This window comes from Vombatus ursinus, unplaced genomic scaffold (assembly GCF_900497805.2).
Source record: "Vombatus ursinus unplaced genomic scaffold, bare-nosed wombat genome assembly UNPS02004445.1, whole genome shotgun sequence".
Taxonomy (NCBI): Eukaryota; Metazoa; Chordata; class Mammalia; order Diprotodontia; family Vombatidae; genus Vombatus; species Vombatus ursinus.
Window position 1 is genome coordinate 22008 of NW_020944223.1, and position 24740 is coordinate 46747.

The window sequence follows — 24740 nt, forward strand, 5'->3', positions numbered from 1 at the left end:
CTTTGTGAAGTAGCCCTCCACTCTGCTTTCTGAAGACATGATATTTCCAGTAGAAAATGATGAATTTCCTCTTGGAATATGACTTCTCCTGAGAAACATATGGGTATTAACATTCCTGACATGCGGTGGCTCCAGAACTGGACTGTTGATTAAACAGAACTGTTGATTAAAATTTTATTCTTTTGTTTTTTATTCAGGAGTCGGGCACTCACCTCAGCTAGTCTCTCATTAGATTACTCCTGTGAACATTTAAAAGCACTTAAATAGTTAGCATTTTTCTTAAATGGTTGCTGTTTCTTATTAATGCTATCATAATTGTGATTTTTCCCTGAGTAGTTTCTTAACTCTGAAAACAATTAAAGTATGTAGGTTATTAAAGTTTTTTGAGTTCCTTCCATTATGGTCTTTTCCCAATAAGTGGTATAAAGAAATTGATTGAAGAAAAAGGTTTTCAGATTGTCCTGGGAAAATTAAAAACAAAACAAAACAAACCACAAAAGATACTTGTAAATCTGGGATTCCTTACTAATCTGATATTTAAGGAAGCCATTAAAAGCATTTCTATTCTATAGATTTATATGGAAATTAATAGAGATGTTTTAAGGATATCAAATCTGGGTGATTATCCCAGGCAGTGCTTTTGCAGCCTTTCCTCCAGGACCCAGGCAGCAGCCAAATGACTCAGGCATGCAGTCTAAGGAGGAAAAGGAGGTGACTCAATTGAAGCTCAAAAAAAAAGTCCTGAGGCTCTCAACCATATAGTCAGCCCATAATACCTACCCACCATTGTTACCATTGTCATATATAGCAGAAAGATTGCCCCATTCCTTTTTCTTTAAGAGACAGCACCTTTTGGCTATCCAAGACTCCAATCTAAACCCTTCTGTAATATTTCCTTTCTTTCTCTCCCCCTCCAATAGCTCCCTCAATGAGCTTTCACCTGTATAGAAAACTGAAGGGCTGGGACAGCAGGGAATTGAGGGGCATGCTTCAACTTGCTGTGTGGTCAATAGGATGGCCCTGAGTCCTTCAGTCACACAATGTCTTATATATTGCTAGGATCCTGTTATATGTTTTCAGAAACACTTAGAACATTTTGGTACTGTCATTTGGTGAAATGAGAATAATGTTAGTCTAATTTTCAAAATATTTAACTTCGTCTTAAAAGGACTAATCTGTAGCAGACACTAAAAAGAAATAATATGCCATATAAATAAGATATGCTTAAATAATTTTCATAGGATCATAGATTGAAGACTGAAAGGGATCTCAGAAGCCACCTAATCAAACACTCTCATTTTAAAGATGAGAAAACTGAGGCCCTGGGAGGGTAAGTGACTTGCTCAAGATCAGACAGTAGTAAGCATCAGAAGCAAGATTTGAAGCCAGGTTCTCTGCCTCTAAAGCCAGAGTACCATCATTCCAATGGTCTTCACTGCATTCTTTTGTACCTAGTTAACATTTTAAAAAATATTTGGTTTACCAGTATGTACAAAAGTACAATCTCTACAGTTAACCCCCATTTCCCAATGAAGTTATAGATCAATCCATTAAAGATTTGTTAAATTCAAAATGGAAATCTTTAAAAGCAATCGGATAAGTTTAAGTACTATTTTCTTTGTGTCCCTGTTCGGGCTTACCTATTTAATTTGACTGACGATGATTTTTTTATTTTTAATTCTTCAGAATAAAGCTGTCTGTATCTCTCTAGCTCTGCTTCAGCAGACTGTTGATGTGACTTTTTCATTTTGGAGAGTTCGGATTCCAAATCTCTAATTCGTTTCTCCATTTGACTTCTTAGGGAAGCATTTTTATTTTCTCTTAATTGTTCTAAGTTCTCTTGGGATGCTGCTTGTATCTAAACCAAATGGAAAACAAAGAATGAAGTTAACAAAAAATGACCCAACTCTATCCTGAAGATTATAAGATGTTTGTTACCATATTTGGTTAGGTTTAATTTTAATTTCAGTCAGTGATTCAGAGCGCAATTCTGAATCTCTAAAAATAGATTCTAACTTTGAAAGGACTCATCATCTAGGTCAGCTGAATTAAATTTGAAGTTAAATATAATCTGTTTCTATTGATTATTAGTTCACTAGTTCTTACCCAGGTGATAATATTGGAATCATTATAAAGACCATATAACCCTAAAAAAAATTTAACTACAGAATCTTCCTGAATGTCTTGTTGCAATTACACTATTTGTCAAATTTAAAAAAAAACTCACCCTTCAAATTTTTCTAATTATGCCAATAATTTTTTAAAACTCAATTTATATGGATAGAGTGCTGTCCCTGGAGTGAGGAGGACCTGAGTTCAAATCCAGCTTCAGATACTTAACACTTACTAGCTGTGTGACTGTGGGCAAGTCACTTAACTCCAATTGCCTTGCAAAAACAAAACAAAACCACTCCCCAAAAAGAAACACCTTAATTGATAGTATACATGGTTATTTTCACTTATGATTTCAAAAGCTATTATTTTCCTTATTTAAAAAAAGCGATATTAAGCTTATGGAGACCAATAGAAATGAAGGCAGAGGGAGAAAAACTTAAAAAGTTATTCTGTATTTAGAATAAGGAAAAAAATCCTAAACGTTCATTTACATAGAAATCTTTTAAAAGCATAGTAGGCATAAATAAATTAACCTGTAAGAATAGGTTGACTTCTTTTAATTTGTCAATAATCTCCTGCCTTGCTTGTTCTTCAATCTCACGTTTATATTGTTCTATTTCACTGCTTTCTAGTTTAGTAATTTCCAAAAGATGCTTAAGATTAACTGCTTCTTCTTCCAATTGTCTTTTGTTCTTTTCCAACTTGGCACATTTCTTTTGCAAGATTTTCATAGAAATTAACTCTCCTCGAAATATCTGATTAATTGATTCCAACTGTTTACATTTTGAAGATGCTGCTTCCAATTGTTGTGTAAGGTCTTCAATCTGAATCAAATACAAGTTTAGCAAATTACACAAGTAAAATAAAATTTTTTCAACTTAAATACTAATTTAAACCTCTTAAGATTATTTTTAATTAAGATGTAATTAAATGGATCATTATCCTTATATTATAACTACAAAATATATTTCCTAAAATGATTATTTAAGTAAACTGATAAATCAAAAACAAAGCTAAGACTGAAAGGAGAAACCATGAAATTATATTACTAACTCTTATAGTCTGCATCATTCACATTTAGTACCTGATCCCATACTGTCTTCTGTGTTCTCTAATTTTTTCACCTGTCTTTCCTGACCAGCTTTTAGTACAGTGAGCAAATATCAATAAACTTCATAGTAGATGGATATTAACAAATTTTTCTTAAGGTATGCTAGGCCTACGGCAACAATAGATCTTAAAAGGAATTTGGAAAGAAATGAGATTCCTTTTGATCATCCTAATGAGAACACTGGTTCTATGATGATAGACTTTACTGAGAAAGCAAATAAATTTATGCTAATTTGAATGTCACATCGTGAGATGGTCAGTTTCAGAGCCAGAGAAAATCATGTCTTTCTCATCTACAGAACTCTGGTGATAGTACCCAGGAAATACACCACATTTACCAGAGCTTCCATTGTGTAATGGCCCCCTTCCTGCTCCCCACGTGCCTCAACAAAAGAAATCAACAAGCTTAGCAGAGCTTCTACCTGTTTTCCTTCAGCCCCAAGAGTTAGACGACTGCCTGAAATAAGTGATAAATAAAAAAGTGTGACACCATTGATTTCCAAAGGGCAAAAACTCAATAAATGTTAAGAAGTTAGTTCTTTTAGATAAATGTGGATGAGAAACACAAGACAGAAGACATCAACTAGGAAAATTAATGATAGTAAGATATTTCTAAGGAGTCACTTGTCATTATAGAAAAAAAATAGTACTTCTACTAGTTGGCATCATAGCACTTTAAGGTTTGCCATTATCTCATTTGAACACTTATGTTTTTTTTCCCCCAAACCTCCTTAGAACTTTCCCCCAACTTGTGATAGCCTAAGTAGTTAGAGTTGGGGAAATGTCTCAAGATTATCAAAAATTAGAATCTTTGAAAAAAAGTAGTAGCTTCAGATCAATTAGTCAATTTATTATTCTTCTGGAAGGGGGAAAATCTTTGCTTCCCTAAAATACAAAAGCAATGTATAGGGTATACTACAATAAAATGGTTTTCACCCAGATCAACTCAAGTCCTGTTTTTAGAGACAAAGTCCTTAATTTTTATAACTCGGTGTTGTATTATGAAGTCTCTTGATATTAGCAATTATCACCTTGCAATCAAACTATTGCTTTATTTGTTCTTTGTCATCTTAAAATCTCTTAAAGAACTATTGCTTTTCAGATTGTTTCTGCTTATTAGTCCTCTTTTTGGGGGGAAATTTTTTTTATCTTCAGGATTACAGAAACATAGTGTCAGAGGGAGCTCCGAAGTTGTAAGAGGCCCTGCAAATACTGACCTTAAAAGGCTTTCCAGCATTTTGTTTCTTCAAACAGCCCACTTCCCTTTGGGAATACTCTAATTGTTAGAAAGTTTCTCTTTACATCAAACCTAAATTTGTGTCTAAATCAATTTGTAACTTCTATTCATAAGCAAAACAACTCTTTCTCCCATCTGACAAAGCATTTAAATATTTGAGAAGTTACTTTAACACAATATATTTAGGTATTTGATATCTATTTGACATGAATTCTATAATGTGAGTAAAGGAAAATTTTCTAATATACAAATCTATATAGAAAGTCACTGGAACCCAGAATTTTAAAGTAGATGTAAAGTCCCCAAGTGTGTCTACTGAGTCCCTGAGAACAGCAAGAACTGTGTGACTAGGTCTTAGGTAGAAAGTGTTGCCTTCCAAACATGAGGAAGATGTAAATCTTCTCATGGGTATTGGTGTCCAGTGACCTGCTACATATATAATTACTTCAAAAGGAATACAATGATAAGACATTTTACATTTTCCAGTATTAAGGACTACCTTATTTTTCAACCTATTAATTTGTCTATCCATTTCAGAATGTGTTTGCTTATGTTCCCCCTCGTGAACAACATCTTTTTCATATTCTCTTAATTTCTTTTTTGTTGTTTTCAACAGTTTTTTAAATCTGTTAGAATGAACAGAATAATTAAGTCAAATTCTTTATAGCTTAAATATTATATATTTAAAAAGTATTATTTTTGACGCATTCACTTAAATTCTTTTAAAGCACAGAGAGAAAATATATCTAAAAAGAGTTCTTGAGGTCACCCAACTCAGATCCAACAATATTTTGTTAAAATAAAACCAAAGGAACAGTAGCCTCACTAATCATTTCATCTCAGTATCAAATGATGTATATTCAACATCAGCTCTTTATTAATATCACTTTATTGTTGAATATTCCCCAAATGATTTCTGGTTATGCTGTAATATTTGTAGAAAAGGGAATACCTTCCAGTAATATAATCTAAAATTCAAATCATGAGTATATTTATTTTGAAAAAAGTTTTATGGTGATGTTTTGTACTCCTGTTATTTTAATTGTAGATCTGTGTAAATTAGCTGGTCAGGTATTTAAACGCCACAGCCCACAAAACACAAATGATATCATTTAATGTTATTAGAATACAAAGTTGTATTTAAAATTTTTGTTTAGTGGATATAAATAAGGGCAGTCCCTAACTTGAAAAGTCAATCGGATCTCACAAGTTATTTTGTAAATTGACTGTTTGGAACAGGGAATGCATTTTCCCCCTGCTCTAAAAAGAAGTTCAATAGAAGCCCACAAAAACCTAATTAAACCATAACAACTGAATTACAGTCCTGGAAAATGCATGATGATTTGGACACTCTCCTCTGCCACTGAAATGCAGCCTCTAGCCTATGGTCAGGGGATTTGGCACCTCAACAGTGGTGGCCTCTTGCCATATTCAATTAAAATTCATCAAATGGAATTTAATTAAAATTTAATTAGAAAGCATTAAGTGCTTACCCCTAAAGGTTGTGATAGAATACTAAATTTACACAGACCATGATCCAGGCTCTCATTCAATTGGAATATAAGATTTACATGTAGATAATTACAATACAAAACAAACTGTAAGAGCTGTAGGGGAGTGTAGCAAAAATTGTGACGTGAAGTCTGATGGTGAAGGTCATTCATCATCAAGAGCAGAGATCAGAGTAGGCCCCATAGAGGAGCTGCATTTGGGTGAGGTCGAGTGCAGAGGCCATGAGTGAACATAACAGGCAAAGCGCAGAGGTAGGAAAGCACAAGGCATGTTTTGAAGGACAATGAACAGTCCAGTTTAACAGGAACTTAAGTTGTAGAAGAAGGAATAATATAATTTAAATGTGCAAAGGCAGGATGCTGCCACATTGTGAAGGGCCTTAAATTCCAGGACACGACATTTTGTAGAGGCTAGATCAAAAGTCATATCCTTAATGGAATCTTGCTGATCCCATAAAGTCAGAAGAGATCTTTACTTCTTGAGTCTCTGATTGTGTTTTCTTTAGATCATTCTTAAGCACTTACCACATTCTTATTCGCACACTTATTTCAGTGCCTGTATTACCTCTATTTATGTATAGGGACTATACATTAATCATCTCTGTAGCTAGGGAATAGTACAGTATTTTATACATAACAGATGTTTAATAGTACTTTTTGAATGAGTGGTAAAGGAACAAATACGTGAATAAGGAAGGGAATAAATTAGGACGGAGAACAAAGAGACCAACCTTATAGAAACAATTTATGTACAGAAATAGCATTCTTAACAAGAGTCAAATATGGTATAGTATAAGTCTGGAAAACATACGTTAAGGTACAAGTGCTTCACAGCATTTACTATAACTTCAAAGATGCAGGTCAGAAGGTTTGATTTTCAGTAATCATTTAGTGAATAAAGTGAAAATGAAAAAAACTCTTTGTTCACTTAGAATGATACATGCTGTAATTATCCAAGTGTTAATGTGTAAAACTAATTTGTATTTAGGATTTAACAAAATAGTTAAGTCCTTGCTTACTTAATGTGTGGTTGAAACAGCCTGTAACAAAAATGAGTCTTACCCAATGAGTTCTTTCTGTAATTCATCATTTCTCTTCATTTCTTGTTCTATACGATTTTCCAGAGATTGCTTTAACTCAATGAGTTTCTTTAATTTTTCCCTTTCAGTATTAAGCTTTGAAAACATTTTTATAAAGAACAATATTACAAGAACTGAACTGGCATTTTTAAAAAGAATACTTTTCATTAACTCCAGATCCAACTGTAAATATCAGTTTAAGCATAGTTTATAAAATCAAAACAAATATGGAGAGATTTGAAAATGATTGATCTTACTTCAAACGATATAGCTTTCCTCTGATTATGCTACAACCTATTTCTTTTTTGAAATTTAGATCAATGAACATTCTCATTTGATTTCAATATAGGTATTTCTTTTACTAATAATGTTAATAAATTTTAAAATGGTTGAAATGAGTAAGAATGCACAGAATGTGGGCCAAGTTTGCCAACACACTTTGGAGGAGCACTGGTCTCCTTTTCTCTAGAGCCATTGGGAATGGTCTCCTCATCCCCATTCCCCCTATGTTGGCACACCTGGCCCATGTTCTAAGCATTCCTATGTTAAAATATCTATATATGTGTTCTTAGGTAAGGCTATAAAACTCTTCAACAAATATTTGGCTAAGTGAGATGGAATCTGTGAGAATTCATGTTTTTTTTTAATTCTCCTACAATGGTTATCTATTGCTCTGGATTATGAGCTAGGTAAATCACCTGTCCTCTTCTCAGCTTCCTTCAAAGGTTTTCAAGCTCTCCCTTCTCCAGGGGTCTTCTCTATCTTACAAAGGAAGAAAGAACCCTCCTCATCCTGCTGAATTCTGCTGCCCCTTCTAGATTCACTCCTCCTTCTCCTCTTTGCTTCCAAACTTCTTCAACAAATGACCATTCCACTGCCATGCCAGCTGCTATTTCATCATTTCTTGTTTCCATTTCACTCATCTATTTATTTATGATTGTTTACTTATTTGGTCTCTACCTGTGATTTAATTGGTATGGGGAATTCTCAGTGAAAAAATTCCATCTATCAATGCAAATAGGCTGTGCGACCAGCCTGCAATTTAGAATCTGCAACTCTTAGAGACTTAGGAAATCAAGAGGTTACAAGGCTTGCTCAGGATCCCAAAGTCATCTGTGTCAGAGTTCAGATTTGAACCCACGTTTTCCTGACTCTGAGGCTAGCTCTGTAGGCATATAACATGGTGCTTTTCTATATTTCCATGAACTCTGGATTACCTCCCTACTGGTCTACTGAAACTGCATTCTCAATAGGCAGAAGTTCTATCCATCCCCCAAAATCTTTCTTCTTAGTCTCTGACTTTGCTGCAACATAGGATCCTTTTTCTATTATCTGATTTGTCATTTATTATCCCTGTAAATGATCACTTGACAGTATTTCTCTTTCCTCTTATATCTCTTATGGCTACCACCTTAGTTCAGACACACTACCTCAAGCAAAGGATCATAAATGTAGAGGTGAACATTTTATTCCAACCTCCTCATTTTACAGATTAGGAAACAGGCACAATGATATTAAGTCACTTGCCTATGGTTTAAAGAAAAGGTGCTACAGGGTCTTTGCATTCTAGTTTTAGCCCCACACCAATCAGATACAAGGTGCTAAGTTTAATCTTCATAAAACACTGTTTAGATCATATTAATGCCTTACTCAAGAATCTACAATGGGACTGTTTTGGTCTTCCAGCTTGAGGCTAAACTTCTTTGCCTTTCTTCGTCTAAAATCTAACACACCTGTTTTTTTCCAACTTTTACTTCTAGTTTCTTTACAGCAAACCTCCTCACACTCCTGTGCTTTTGCTTTTTTCCTGAACTGTATTGTTCTCCTATCCTATTGATCCCTTCCCAGTCCTCAAAGGCAACTCAAAGTTCTATCTTTTCTCTAATAATTTTGTCTGTGGCATACAGTGAGCATGCCTTTTTAGTTAGTTTCTAATTTTTGTGCTGCCACTCACTTCAGTTCTTATTTCAGTATATAATGCTGAGATATTTTATAGAGACATGGTAGGAACTCATTAAACATTTTTTAAGGCAATTGGGGTTAAGTGACTTGCCCAGGGTCACACAGCTAGTAAGTGTCAAGTGTTTGGTCTGAGGCCAGAATTGAACTCAGGTCCTCTTGACTTCAGGGCTGGTGCTCTATCCATTGCACCATCTGGCTGCCCCACATTAAATATTTTTAATGGTAGATTTGAGAGAGCTAACTAGGTTAGAGAATAAGAATAAGCAAGTAGGGTTCACTCACATACAATTGTAGACTGTTAGAGCAAAAAAGGACCCTAGTGATGAGTTAGTACATCATTTTTATATATGAGGAAACTCAGGCCTGAAGACAGAAAACCATTTGTCAAAAGTCATATGGACAGCCAGGGCTGAGCCAGGACTCAAAATCTTGGAAAAGTCACCTTCAGATGTAGATTTTTAATAATTTATATTTATTCAATTATCTAAAATGCATTTTATTAAATTTAGCTATTTGGCAATTGTTCTTCCAAAAGAGGTAGTAACTCAGGAAATATGCACTGAGTATTTTTTCATGTTGGGAAGAAGAAGATTGGATTAAGTACTATCTGCTCTATTCTCCAACCCTTTTATAAATGCTTATGTTACTTACTTATATACCACTCACTTGGTACTTGTTTATATTCTACCTTGTATTATAAATGAACTTCCTCTATTTTGCACAGTGTTTGAGGCCATATTTGATGTCAGGTCTTTCTAATTCCAGGCCCAAAGTTCTATCTATATTTCCACCAAGCAGCCTCTCAACAGAGAAAATCTCATCATCAAAAGCTGTAAGTTTGGCTGCTTTGGCATAGAATTCCATTACTTTACCACTGATGATGGACACTAGGTTGAAAATGTTTGAAAGATATCAGAATTATCCATTTCTACACTTTTGGTGTGGTATAATGATGAATACGATACCATTAACTACATATAAATATAGGAAAGCAACCTAGAATAGATAAATTAATTTTATAGTAATAAGGTGAATACTTTAGGAGCATTTGACTGTGAAACTGTATTCTATACTTAACTTCATTATAATAGTTTTTTAAAAATAATAAAAATAAAATATTTTATACTAAATTTTTATTTTGCTATTAGGGGATGCTGGGAAATTGAAAATTTATACAAAATCAGACTAGAAAGAAACTCAAAAATGTATAGTCCAAGTATTATTTTGGAGCTATTTTAATTTTAACTAACCTTTAAACTCATGGCAAAGAAAAAAAAATATTTACTTAGCATCACCTTTTTCTTCTTCGTCTTCTTTTACTACTACTACTACTGCTGCTGCTGCTGCTGCTGCTGCTGCTGCTACTACTACTGCTACTACTATTACTACTACAATAATAAATATTTATTCTACTACCAACGTGCTATGAAAGGGAAGTTCTATGGAAAATAAAGAAGCATAAACAATCCCTGTACTTAACAAATTAAAATCTAGTTGGGGAAACAAAACTTAGACACAGGAAATTATATTTTGGAAAGATGTGAACACCATAAGGCAATCAATTACTAAATTGATTAAATTTAAATTAAATACAAAATATAATGGAATTAGTTGAATACTAAATTATATGGTATCAGATGAAAAGTGGAATTCATAAGATTGTGAAATCAATAGGGCTGAAAAGTAAAAAAAAAAGCTTATGACAGAAGAATCATACTTTTGGAATTCAAAAGGATCTTAGAGATGAAGGTAGTATTTGCGAAGCAGGGTGCTGAAGAATGGATAGGTTCTGGATAGGGAGCACAGATGTAGAAGTATAACTAACCAAGCAAGAAGAAGAGCATGAGTGAGGGTATGGACATGGAAATCAACATGATGATTTGATCAGTAGATCAGTTTGAATAAATTAGAAGATAATGATGTGATTATCCATCTAATTACTTTAATTCTCAATTTTGCTTTGCATGCACAATTTATATACTTTCACATTGTGAATATCATTTTTCTTTCATTTAAGGAGTAGTTTGAATAGAAGCAAACAAATAACTTCTACTTCACAGAGCTGTTTTGGGGATTAAATAAGATAACATGTGTAAAGGGCTTTCTAAACTTAGAAAAACACCTCATTCCTTGTGTGAGGATAGATAAGCAAAATTGTCAACTACCAAAAGAGTGAATATAATTATCCCAATTTAAGAGTACAAATGGTGGAGGTTATAGGTCTTCTTCTAAGTCAGTTTAAATGACAGGCACAGTTCAGGAAATATATAATATCGGTAAAAAAATAAACGTTACACCGCAAACACTTTCCATTAACCAGTGACAGGTTACTGATTTTTGCATACATACTTTACTTTTGGTCTGATCTGTTTCGTTCTGTCGTTTTTTCATATCGTCTAAATAATTTTGAAAATGTGATGTAACCTCTAGTGAAACTTCTGTCATGGATTGATATTTTTTGGAATCAGCAAGTTCTTGTTGAAGCTTTCTTACTGTACCCTGATAGAAATACATCCGAATTATTTCTATTATTGATTTCATAAATCAATATTAGGTCATATAAAGTAAATGTACCTTCATCACATGCAACTTAATTTAATCAATGTATTCATAGTTATTATAAATTTAGAACTCGAAAAAGTTTTAGGCACTATTTAATCCAACCACTTCATTTTGCAGATGAGGAAACTAAGCCCCAAACAAGTCAAATGAGTTACTCAAGGTCACAAAGGTAGTAATTAATAGAAAAAATGATTGGAATTTAGCTCCTGAGACTACAATGCTATTTTGACTATACCACTCACCCTCCATTCAGCATGGATCAAATGCTATCTTCCTACTTGCTCAGTATTCTCCTCATAAAGCAATGCATTCAGCCTAATTTTCCCATTCCATCTTTTTGAGAATTATAATACCTCCTAAGCCACATAGGGGATAAAATTTTTTAAATGCAATTCACATGGAAGGTGGGGAGATGGGAGAGTGAAGAATATATAGCTTCCTAAACTTGATAGAAACATTAGGGGTTTTTCCCTTCTGTTTTTCAGAAAAGTTAACTACCTTATTTCTTTTCACTGGCCCTTATAAGAATGAAGACATATGCAAGAACAAGTTGCATTTTTCTTCCTCTCAGATTCCCCTGAAAATGAACATATGCACTGATATGCTTGTCAGGCCTGGCAAGAAGCACTTGAAGTGATTGACTTGTTTTGCTGAAAGCAAAAAAAAGGGGGGATGAGGGGTTGCTAGCTACTATTCACATCCTCAACTGTCCTTGCCAAACCTTCAAAGCAGTTCCTTTTTCTGTTAGAATAGGAATTACACTCCTCATTTCACTCAATGGACAGAAAAGGGGGAAACTATAGAAAATATGGTAGTTCTACCACTTATGTATACACAGTATGGTGCAAGGTCACAGCTAAAGGGAAGTCATTGCATTTTGTTTCATTTCATTTCATTCTCTAACCTAGCAGGAATACCTACATACATATATACATGCACACACATATATGTATTTGTACATATGCATACAAATACTCACTTGTATATATATATATATATATATACAGACATGCTATGAAAATCCTGTTACTTTCACTAAAGAGCAAAGTAAATTATTGTACATATTTCTAATAGCAAATGAAGCTAAAAAGCAAAAGAAATTACAATTTTTCTATCTCATTAGATAAGATTAAGTATCTTGAAAAAATAAATATAACTAAGGTCAAATAAACTTTTTAAAGGAAACATAAGCTAAAAGAAGCCCATGTAAAGTTGTAAAAGGGAAAATTGGCATAAATAATTAAATTCCTCCAAATAAACTAAATACTAATATGAAATGATTCAAATGATTCAAGCACATGATCATATACACTAAAAATTAAATCTAAAAAAAATTTTATATGAAAGTGAATACTTGCAGAATACTTGGTAGTCCTGCCACCTGCTGCACACATGAAAAAAATCACAGATGAGAACTGCTATTAGCCTGTAAAAAGCTATCTATGTTCAACAAATGAAAGGCAGTGATCCTAAAACCTGAAGTTTTGGACATTAAGCAGTGTTAGTAAAATAGTGAAAAAATACTGAGATAAAAATATGTAGTGGGGAAGAAAAAACATGTTTTTTTTTTGATGGCACAATTACTACATAAAAAATTAATGATTAATGCATAATCATAATCAATTTTAACAGAACTACTGTACTAAATTTTAAAGAAAACTTGTTGCTAGTTTTTGTAATTTCATTAAAAGTATGATCCAGTGTTTAATATTTTTTGGGTTAAGTGACTTGCCCAGGGTCACACAGCTAGTAAGTGTCAAGTGTCTGAGGCCAGATTTAAACAAAGGTCCTCCTGACTGCAGGATTGGTGTCCTATACACTTTGCCACCTACCTGGCTCCCAGTGTTTAATATTTCTAAAATTAGTTTCAAGTACTTTGAATTAAAAACTAGACAAGTTGATAAATATGTTAAAATGGTTACAAAAAGGGTAACTATAATATCCCAGTGTCTCAATTCAGATATTTAATTTGAATTATTACATTATTCCTAGCATAATTTTGCAGAACTTATCTTAAATTTTACCATTTCAAATAATTTATTTCACTGAAGTATTAAAATTGAATATTATGCATATTATTAGAATTACATATTTATCAGTATTTATTTACAAGAAATTAAATCTATCTATATTTATTAAGCCAAAATTTAATGAGCTACATAATATGTTATTATGTACTTAGCGAAGTGAGTCATTTTATCTAAAAGATGGATATCAGGATTGATTTTTATTGTGTTATTGCTTCCTCATTCTCTTTTCTTACATGTCAGAATTTTTAAAATGAAAGTTAACATCATCTGCCTGCTGAAAATTCAAATTCCTAATTTACCTTGATCAAAATTATTTTCAATTTCATTTCAAAAAGTTAAATGCTTATCAAATGATATTATTTAAAGACCTACCTCTCTTTCTGCTTTCTCATTTTCATATTTACACATTTGCTCTCTTAAGTGTTTGCATTCAATGATTAACTCTTTATTTCTGCCTTGTACCATAAGAACTTGTTTTTCCGTATCAGCACAAAGTTTATTGAAAAGATCGATAAACTGTACCTGGGCATCACTCAATACCTTTTCTTTAAGGATGCCTTTGTTTTGGGCATCTTCAAGCTGTTGCCGAAGCAATATATTTTCACTCTGGATTTGAGCTAATCTTTCTTGGATAGATTCTTGTTTGATGACATATTTGTTCAGTTTTTTCATTTTCATTTGATTTGTCTCTTCCAGTTCCTTTGCTTTATACTGGGCCTGGTTTAATTCTCTCTGTGTGCTTTCTAAAATTACTGTCTTTTCTCTGAGGGAATCACGTACACGGTATAGCTCATTTTCTAAACTATTGGCTTTACTTTCAGCTTTGGAGAGCTCTTGAGAAAGGACACCATTCTTCTCTCTTAGACTAGACAAGTCATAATTTAGTTTGTCCTGTAAATGAAGCCAGTCATCTCGTTCTCGCTGAAAGCTATGTTCAAGGTCCAGTTTTGATGTCTGACTTCGCTCATGATCACAAACTGCAGAAGTCAGACGGGAATGGTATGATTCAATTTCTGTCTCTAATCTGTCTCGGTTTTGTTTTTCATTCTCCAATTTAGAGTTCAGGATTGCATTCTCAGTTTTCAGAACATTTACTTGTCCACTGTACTGGGATATTGTATCTTCATTCAGTTTTAATTCCTTTTGAAGCTCTTCGTTCTTTTCTTTTAAAACTTCATTTTCTTCTGTATATTGATTTTCTTTCTCCTGATCTTTAATTTTTACTGTATCTAGTTCCAGTTTAAGCATGGCAACTTGATCCTGCAGAGTTTGATTTTCATGCAGGAGATATTTTTCTTTTTCATTGCTATCAGGAACCTAAACACAATTAGCAGAAAAAAAATTGCTACTCAAAATAAAATTATGCATTCTGATTTTTCTTTAGTAATTAAAAATAAACCCCAATGTGCCAAGAAGCATAGTATATTCTAAGAAAACATAAATTGAGGGAATTACACCTATTTCATATTTCTGTCAGACTCAACTTTCCCAAAGAATAGATCTTAAAAGTGTTACATCAATCAAAAGGTATGCATTGTATTTCTAAGTCCCCAAATTTGTCTGTCTTTCAGCATATTCTATTTCCTTTGCTGTATCCATTCGATCCCACACCGGCTATTCATAGGGTTATGACAAACAATAACAATACCTAATATTTATAGAGGCCTTTTAAAGTACTTTGCAAAGTACTTTCGAGACATTATCTCACATAAGCCTTGCAACATACTTATGAGGGAAATTCTCATATTATTCTCCCCATTTTAAAGATTAGGACTTAGGTTAGGAGAAGTTAGTAAATAACCTGGTTATTGTCACACAGCTAGTTAAGTTTTAGAAGCAGTACCTGAATTCAAATCTAGCACTCTTTTCCAATAGCTAATTTCCTCTTAGGCTGAACTTAAGTAGTTATCCTACAGTTAGAGTCATTGTCCTGGTACAATGAGCTGCAGACCAATGATGTGATAGCAGTCTTAGAATTTCTTAGTGTACATCTTGTCAGATGAACAATCTATACTCTGACAGATCTGTAGCATTTTCAGAGCACCGATTTAGAATTTTTAGAGGTTATCTAGTCCAAACTTCTCATTTTAGGGATAAGAAAAGAGAGACCCAGAGCGTGGTCTATAGTTGGCAACCTAACCCTAACCATCAAATTTTAAAGGAATAATGAAAGCATTATTGACGCCAAAGCATAAAAAGTTGATTTGGCACTCCCATCATAGTAAAACTTGTGCAAGAGCACTGGACCCCATTCAGGACTGGTGGAAACAGCTACATCAAAAAGCTCAGGAGCCCCATTCTAGGAGGTCCCTTCTATAAGGACAGGAGAAAGGGATGAATAGGCAGCAGCTAAGTTAAACGAAGCACTCCGGTGCCCACGCACCAAAGGATTACTAAGGGCCAACAACCCGAATGATTTACTTCAAACCACTGTTAAAAAAAAAAAGAAAATGAAAAATCCTAACTTTGGCATTTGATGAACTTTTGTTTCTATCAAGCTGAGCAATAATCAATGTGAATGAATCCTTGTAATGTAGAGCCTTGTTTTAGAAATCTAAGTGAAATTTATTCTAGTTGCAATACTTTTTTCCTTCTCTTTCATGAAACATGAGTGAGACAACAATGTGAAACAGACCAAACTATTCTCTTATGTTTTGTAACCCTTGGTCTCTGCCCTGGAAAGGGCCAACAGATGAAATCACTTAATTAAGGAAGAAAAGTGGTTTGTGTTTGAGGTGTTACCTTCTACCTCATTGCATTCCTTTCTCCCTTTAGGGGGTTAGTGAAACTGACGAGCTGCCCCCCTTCCCATGTCCAGAAAGGGCAGAGGCTCTACTGAGAGGCAGGGATTTGCCCCAGTAGAAGTACACTTGTCTCTGGGGGGATCATTCAATTCAAAGAAAAGAAGCAACAAAGTAAAACAAACAACCTGTGCCGGTTTTGGTCACCATGTGTGTCAGTGCTTGTCTGTTGTACACAGATGGACATGACTGCGGATGACAAATATGTCCAAAAATGAAGAACAAAAATCCTGACTTTTTAAATATGCAATTAGATTTGAAAAAGACCAAAGGGAATACCTCAGAACTCTGAATCCTTTTGGGAGCAGCTGCTTCTATTTCCTTTTGCTTCCAAAGAGGATTATTCAGAATTCTGTCTTGCAAAGCTCTGGCACTCTGCTCCTGAGAAAGTTGTCTCTGAGTGTCATTTCGCTCTTCTTCAACCTGGGGACAACAATTCATTAAATTTTTAATCATATTTTTCCTTCAAAAGTCAGCAAAAACATTTTACCTTTAACTGGAATATAGAATCTGAAAAAGAATGGAAAATAGCTGAAAAAATTCTAAGAAAAGTAGACTACTGAAAACAAAAAGTAACAGGAAGGCTAGCATTTCAGAGTTGTAAAGGAACCTCAACAGCTATTCAGATCAATCCATACCCATTATTATGTACCTGACTCTTACCAGACTTTACTTAGCCTTGGCTTGAAGTCGTCATGGAGGGGGTTGGGGGAAGCCACCATCTATCCAGGCAACTCATTCTACTTCTACTCTATTTGTTAGCAATTTTTTCCTAACATTAACCCTAAAACTGTATATTTTTGCAACTTCTATCCACTGCTCTTAGTTCTGTCCCTGAGGTTGAAGCAGAGCAAGCTTAATCCTTCTTCCACATGTCTGTCCTTCAATGAAGACAGTTATCATGGCCCTTGAGTTTTCTTTTCTCAAGGAACATCTCCAGTTCTTTTAACTGATCCTCACATGTCATGGGCTCAAGGCCCTTCCTCATCCTGTTTGCTGTCCTGCTTACTAGCCACCAGAATTCTGTGGTAGCCACAAATGAACAAAATAGTACAGGAGAGGTCTGATAAGGTCAGAGTGCAGAAATATTTTTACCTCTTCAGTTTTGGAAGCTATGCTTCTCTTAATGGGTTCCAAAATTACATTAACTTTTTGGTTGCCAAATAACAGCACCGACTCAAATTAAGCTTATAGTTCACTAAGACTCGTGCATGTTTTCAGACAAAATGCTGCTATCTAATCATATTTCCCCCAACTTATCCTTGTGAAACTAATTTTTATACCTATTATAAAACTTTACATTCTTTACTACTGAATTTCATCTTATTAGTGGGTTCAGTCCAGTCCTCTGACCTATTAAGACTTTGCCTTTCTTCCATTTAGAAAGGCTTGGATAATTTTAACTGCATAAGTACAAGCTAATACGCTAGAGAACAATAAACTTTTCTTAAAGACTGAAGGATGTGTGGTAAAGTGGAATATAAGGAACAGAGAAAGGAACTGAATCTGCATTGGCCTAGAGAATTTTCAAGTAAGGAAACTCCCTTTAACAATGTAGAGGAGTTCTCTGGAACTTACAGTTTAGACAGTTACCTGAAGCAATGGTGTCAAATAGATGCCCCTAGTACTGAGTTTTGTGGGCAGCTTTTGTGGAGTTGGACACTTCTGGTCTTGGGTCAGGTGAAATGACTTGCCCAGGATCACACAGTCAGTGGTAATATTGAAGCTGGTCCTCTTAGATTTGAGGCCAGTTCTATCCACTACACCATATTGATTCTCTACTGCGATATATATTTTAAAATGTACTAGATCCATTTTACCTTTTCCATGGCTATTCAGCCTGTAATTTTACATTCAAGTGCTAAAACAAGGGAAGTTTTTCTTCATTTTTCTTTACATATTTACAAATTATTGAACCCAACTTACTCATACTAGACATAAATACTATGGCACTTTTTTAGGATTTAAAAAATTATTTGTTTTAAACATTCTTTTAAAAATTGAGTTCCAAATTCTCTCTCCCTCAGCCATTAAGAAGACAAGCAATATATAATTTATTCATCTGAAGTCATGCAAAACATATTTCTATATTAGCCATGTTATAAAAAAGCAAGAAAAATTAAAAAGTGAAAAAATAGGCTTCAACTTACACTAAGTTTGTCAGTTCTCTCTCTGGAGTAGGACAGCATTTTTCATCATGATTCCTCTGGAATTGTCTCATATCATTTTCTCGATCAAAGTAGCTAAGTCATTCACAGTTGATTGTGTGATCATCATTAAAATATTGATGGTACTGTATACAAGGACCTCCTTGTTTTGCTTGCTTAACTCTACATCTATTCATATAGGTCTACTCAAGTTTTGGCAAAACCATCTCCTTCATTTCTTAGAGCACAATAATATTCTATCACAATCCTATACAACCAGTTCTTTAGCCATTCAGCAATTGATGGTCATCTCCTCAATTTCCAATTCTTTGCCACCACAAAAAAGACCCGCTAGAAATATTTTTGTACATGTAGGTCCTTTTCCTTTTCCTTTGATCTGTTGGGATATAGATCGAGCAGGGGTATTGCTGAGGCAAAGGGTATACACAGTTTTACAGCCTTTTGTACATAGTTCCAAATTGTTCTCCAGAATGGTTGGATCCATTCTGAATTGTCCATTAGTGTCCCTATTTTTCCACCTCCCCTCCAGAATTTGCCATTTTCCTTTTCTGTCATGTTGGCCAATCTAAGGTAGGGTGATGTGTTGTTCCAAGTTGTTTTCATTTGCATTTATCTAACCAATGGTGATTTAGCACACTTTTTCATTATTATTGATCAGTTTGATTTCTTCATAGAAAACTCTGTTTATATTCCTTAACTATAATGGGAATCTTATTCATCTTTTCATGTGTGTCACTAATTAGATGACAAGGCATTTGGCTACCATAAGAAGGTCATAGTTAATTCTGCTGTTTACCTGTATTTCAATGAGCTTCTTCCCTTTGAAGGTCAGAGCACTGGGCAGAAATCACATTGCATCAACATCTGCCCCAGACCCCCTGTTGCTTTATTTTAATTAAGGTGATTCTAAATCTTTATGGTCCACAGTGGCTGCCCAAATGAATATGAGCAGAAGCAGCACCAGCAACATCAGGAACACAGTTCAGATCATGATATCTTCCTCAAGCACTATCAACAATTATTCATCACACATTAGGCATAGGCTCATCTCATGGCCAAGAGATCATCTCCAAGCATTTTGCATGACATATGCCCAGGGATCAAACTTAATACTAAGATCTCCCAATACCGCCATTCACTCAGTAACCCCTGGTTCAGCCATCATAACCTCTCCTTCCCTAAAGGTCCACGGGAGGATAACACTAAATGGTTGCCCCTTTAGAGGCCTCTACAGAGGGGAGGGATATCTTCTTCTACCATGGTGCCTAAATGTATAATATCTGAACTGCATCTAGGGACTCAGAATCATACTCTAGTCAGCTGGGGATCTTCATACACTCTTTACAATCATGAAGAATCACTCTAGTAGGAATTCTCTGGTGGACATAAAGTAGGGTCCTTAGTACAAAGGCCTTCTCAAACTCAAAAGGTTTCTCTCCAGAATTAACTCTCTGATGTTGAGCAAGTTGTATCTTCAGGCTAAAGGGCTTCCCACATTCATTGCATTCATAAGGTGTCTCTCTAGTATGAAAGCTCTGATGTTGAGTACTAACTACATTCAGTAAGAAGGCCTTCCCTTGTACATTACATTCATAAGGTATGAATTATTTGAAGTGGAGAAAGATTTGACTGAAAGGCCTTCCCACACCATGCACATTCATAAAGAATTTCTCCAGTATGAATTCTCTGATACACAGTAAGATGTGACTTCTTCCTGAAGGCCCTCCCACATTCACTACCTACAAAAGGTATGAATTTTCCAGCATGAATTTTTGCATTACACTCTTAAGGTTTCTTTCCTGAATGAATACTTTGGTGTTGAGTAAATTTTATCATCACACTGAAGGTCTTCCCACATTCATTGCATTCATAAAGTTTCTCTTCAGTATGAATTTTATGATGTCAAATAAGATCTGAGTTGTAGGATAAAGTCTTCCCACACTCCTTACATTTATTAAAGATGTCTCCAGTATTAATTCTCTGATGTAGAGTACGATATTCCTTCTTCCTGAAGGCCTTTCCACATTTACTACATTCGTAAGGATTCTCTCCAATAGGAATTCTTTGACACACTGTAAGTTGTGTCTGGAACATCTCCTTGTGTCTCCTGGAATATCTGCCTCAGGCATTCAAGATGCTTCCTTTCTTTCCAACATCTGGTTTGGAAACTGCAAATCCCAAAGAGACCAGTTTCCTATAGTTCTCCAGCATCACATCTCTGTACAACTTTCTCTGAGATGGGTTCAATTGTACCCACTCCTCTCCAGAGAATTCCATAGTCATATCCTTGAATGTAAATTATTCCGGTGGCTTCAAGAAGCTATATAGCACGTGCATCGGCCACACGCCTAGGTAAACCATTTTGGCAGATGGGCTAAACCAAGTTGAGGGTAACCAAGAGGTATTAAATCTGTTGGCAAGTTTAGGGGGTTGTCTACACTAAGCATGTGAAGACGTCCCCTGGTGGAATGAGCAGATGAGAACAATTTGTTCCAAGGACCCTGCAAACAAATGAAACAGACACTGTGGAATGCTATGAGCTTGGTTAAACAGCAAAGATGCCAAGGTCATCCACTGCATCTCAAGCCATCACCAGTCATCTCACATCTGTCCTTGCCACTGGACTGTGATGACTCTTTTGGGGCCTGGCTGTCAGTACAGGAGCCATTCCTTCTTCCTCAAGGCTCCCACTCACTAGGGCAGAGCAGAGGCCACAGAAGATAGAGCATGTCATAGTTCAGCTCAGGATAAAATAGTGGAAGTCACCACCAGCAAGCACGGAAGATACCAAGGCCTTTCTTAGGATTAAAAAGACTTTACAGTATTCACCTCCTCACTCTCAGGGAACCCATAAATATTCTTAACAAAGAAAAGAAGGAAATGTTGAGTTTTAAATTCCAATTTACCTGTTTCAAATTATTTCTTACTGTTCTCAGTTCAAAGTCCAGGGTTCTAAGAGTGAATTCAAGATGCTGTTTTAGTTCCACTTCTTTAGTATATTGTTCTTGTATTCTTCTTAACTGTTCTCTAATTTTTTCAAATAGCATTTCTGCAGTCACTCGCTTTTCTTCTTCTTGCTTCAGTGTAAACCTAGATTAAAATTGCTTGTTTTGAAATCACAATTCAATAGAAATAAGGAATATAATGCCATTTAAGTATATTAAGCTATACCTCTAAAGGAAAAGAACATTAATTTGAGGGGAACTGGATCTATGTAGGGAACTCACCATCAGGAAACTCCCAATACTGATGTAGATGGGTCCCTGCTCAGCACTTTTGAGCCTCAGATAGTTGCCTGGGGCACTGAGGATTTACGTAACTTGTTCAGGCTCACACAGTCAGGATGTGTCAGAAATGAGACATGAACCCATTTCTCTATTCAGGCTACTTCAGAGCATTAAACTTATATAAAAAATGTATCATACAGTTCTTCGGATGCTTTGGCTTTCTGTATTCAATGGACAGAAATGCCATAAACTGGATACATATGTCCAGCTACTTCCCTCCTTTCCTATCTGCCTTCTTAGCTTTGAACTTTTACTGACCTGCACTACAGAGGAGCTAGAGGAAATGACTTTTTCAAAATTCCTGAGTTGTGATGCATCTGAATGACTCTGGTAAAAAGTTTAGAGGGGGATGTAGTTGAAATCTCTGACCAAAATTGAGTGTGGGAATGATTTCTACATTTCTCTCATCCATTTTCACATTATCATTGATTATTCAGAGTTGACTTTTTACTACATTTGGAAAAAAAATCAAGTAATTGTATGATAGTTTTAAAAATCACTAAAAATGCATCTCTCATAGATGGCCATAGAGTAAAAAGGAGTAAGTAGGGCTCATTTCATTATTATTTTAAAGATGTGTAATTTTTGCCTTCCTAATCTCAAATCCTCTCTCACAATGCTTCAACATAAGAGAAATGTTTTCAAGTCTTTATTGAAACTCATGAGTTAAATACCTGAGGCTACAGAGTTCTCTGTCCCATTCTGCTTTTTGATGCTCTAACTGGGATTTTATTTCCCTTGTTTCTGATAATTCTTCCTGTAGTCCAGTAATCTTGTGTTGTAAACTCTTAACTTTTCCAGCGAGTAACGTACAATGTCCTTTTTTAAGTTTTACTGACCGTTCAAATCTAAGAACTGCATCCTGAATTTTCAAAAGGCTAATATGATCTGTACAGAGAAAAATACAAAAAAAAATGAGTATTTTAATCCGCAGGAGAGTAGCAGCATACTTAGAATTCAGATACTCTAGCAATGATAAAATAGTATCCAAATATAAGTCATAAGGATATACTGAAATATGTTGTCAAAAGATTTGCATTGAATTTGAAAATAACCTGTTTCCTTGTGGACAATTAAAAAGAATATCTAAATTACACATCATTTTATAAAAAAAACTTGAAACCTCAGAATTCTTTACAATATGAGAAAAATATATGTGAAAAGTAATCATTCTGATGTGTACTTGGGGTGGGACAAATAATATTAATAAATAAGATTAATAAAATGGATTATATATTTAATATCTATATATTGCAAATATACTGAATCATTTTATATGTATCATAAATACATTTTACCCTAAATAGTTATTGTAAACACTGCTTCTTCTTTAGAGACTTATAATATAAATCTGTATGTAACATTCACACAATAACATCCATCCTCATTTATTCATTGGCCAGACTTTTGGTAACTTTAACCAAAATATAGCTGAGACACCAGAAGAAAGTGAAAAAAAATCATCTGAGCATCAAGGAAAAAAGCTACCACAAAACCCAGACACTTCATTCTGCAGAGAGATACATAGCCAAATTTAGACCTAATCCAGAGTTAGAAATGTGTGTTATATCAAGTTACAGATTCAAGAGACTTGGTTGTTGGTTTTCCCTTGGCAACTTTCAATTCTTCATACATTTCAGTGTTTAGCAGAATTGAAGCAGCAAAGAGAGAACAGGGTTTCTGGAGGTAGACATACTTATTGTAGTGGGCGATGAAGCTGACAGTAAGGGAAATCATAAGCTCAAAGATTCAAAGCAAAAGAAGAAACTGAGGCACAGGGCAGTTAAAGGACTTGAGATTCACACAGGTAGCAGGTGTATAAGGCAGAATGTGAACCTAGGTATTCATGGCATCATGTCCAGTACACTATCCTATATGCCACGCTGACGGAAGAATTATAAAAACTAGGCAGAACATTTGTGAGATTGTTGATATTTTTGACAATTTAATGAAAGATTTTAATATTTTGTCTATTCTTTCCATGAAAGAAATCACTGCCTGATATCTTTATGCATCTAGTCATGTCAGTCTCTTTAATGGTTCTCTATTGTCAACCCAGCAAATAAAATTCATACACCTCGTCCTAGCATTCAATATTAATAACTCACATGAAGTAACATAGCACATATAGGCTCTCAACCATCCTGTGAAATAAGGTGTTTTATAGATGAAGAAACTGAAGCTCCAAAATACTCAGTTCTTCCCCCTATCTACACCTACTGAATTCATACCCACTCTTTAAAACTCAACTCAAATGCTACCTTCACAAAGAAGTTATTAATTCTTGATAGTTAATGTTCTTTCCCACTTGGAACCTCACATAGCAATATGACTGTACTCTTCAAGTATTTATGCATTTTTTAGTATTAGAGTTATCTAGGTAGGCTATATCCCCCTTCTAGATTGCACACTCAATGAGGACAACGACTTTGTCTTATCTAAATTTTGTGTATATGGTACATGGGAGGTACTTAATAATTCTTTTTGAATTGAAACAAATAGAAGGTCATCTTCTGTGGCTGAAAAATTCATCACCCTGAAGCCACCATAATCCCTTTCACCTTGGCAAGGCCTGTCAGAGATTAGGCTCCAATGTCAGAGCCACCAAGAACCCAAAGTCAAATCTATTTTACTATGAGTCAATGAAATAGGACTTCAGGGTATCTTCTTATATATACTCACATATTTGGTTTCTGTTTAACACTAGTATTTTGTTAGGTAATTTAAGAATATTCTTACCTTTACAATCAACACTAAGTTGTTCAATCAATAATAAAACATTCTTATAGTTCAAGGGAGGTGAGTCATAATTCTCTGTAGTTGTGTCAGGTGACTGAGTTAGGACATCAAGACCATCTGCATCCCTCTGTCCTTTGTC

The 24740-nt window shown here is 34.7% G+C and overlaps 1 protein-coding gene across 1 annotated transcript; it reads right to left on the reverse strand.

The window, feature by feature from the left end:
* Positions 1-24740, reverse strand: LOC114023720 (ankyrin repeat domain-containing protein 26-like; the record flags this gene model as incomplete). Its single annotated transcript, XM_027836519.1, is given in 12 exon segments — positions 1-153; positions 156-235; positions 1642-1858; positions 2649-2939; positions 4962-5088; positions 7036-7148; positions 11364-11513; positions 13979-14923; positions 16687-16830; positions 21482-21665; positions 22537-22750; positions 24602-24740. Coding segments are annotated over 12 exon segments (2757 nt in total), but the record flags the coding sequence as incomplete, so codon positions are not given.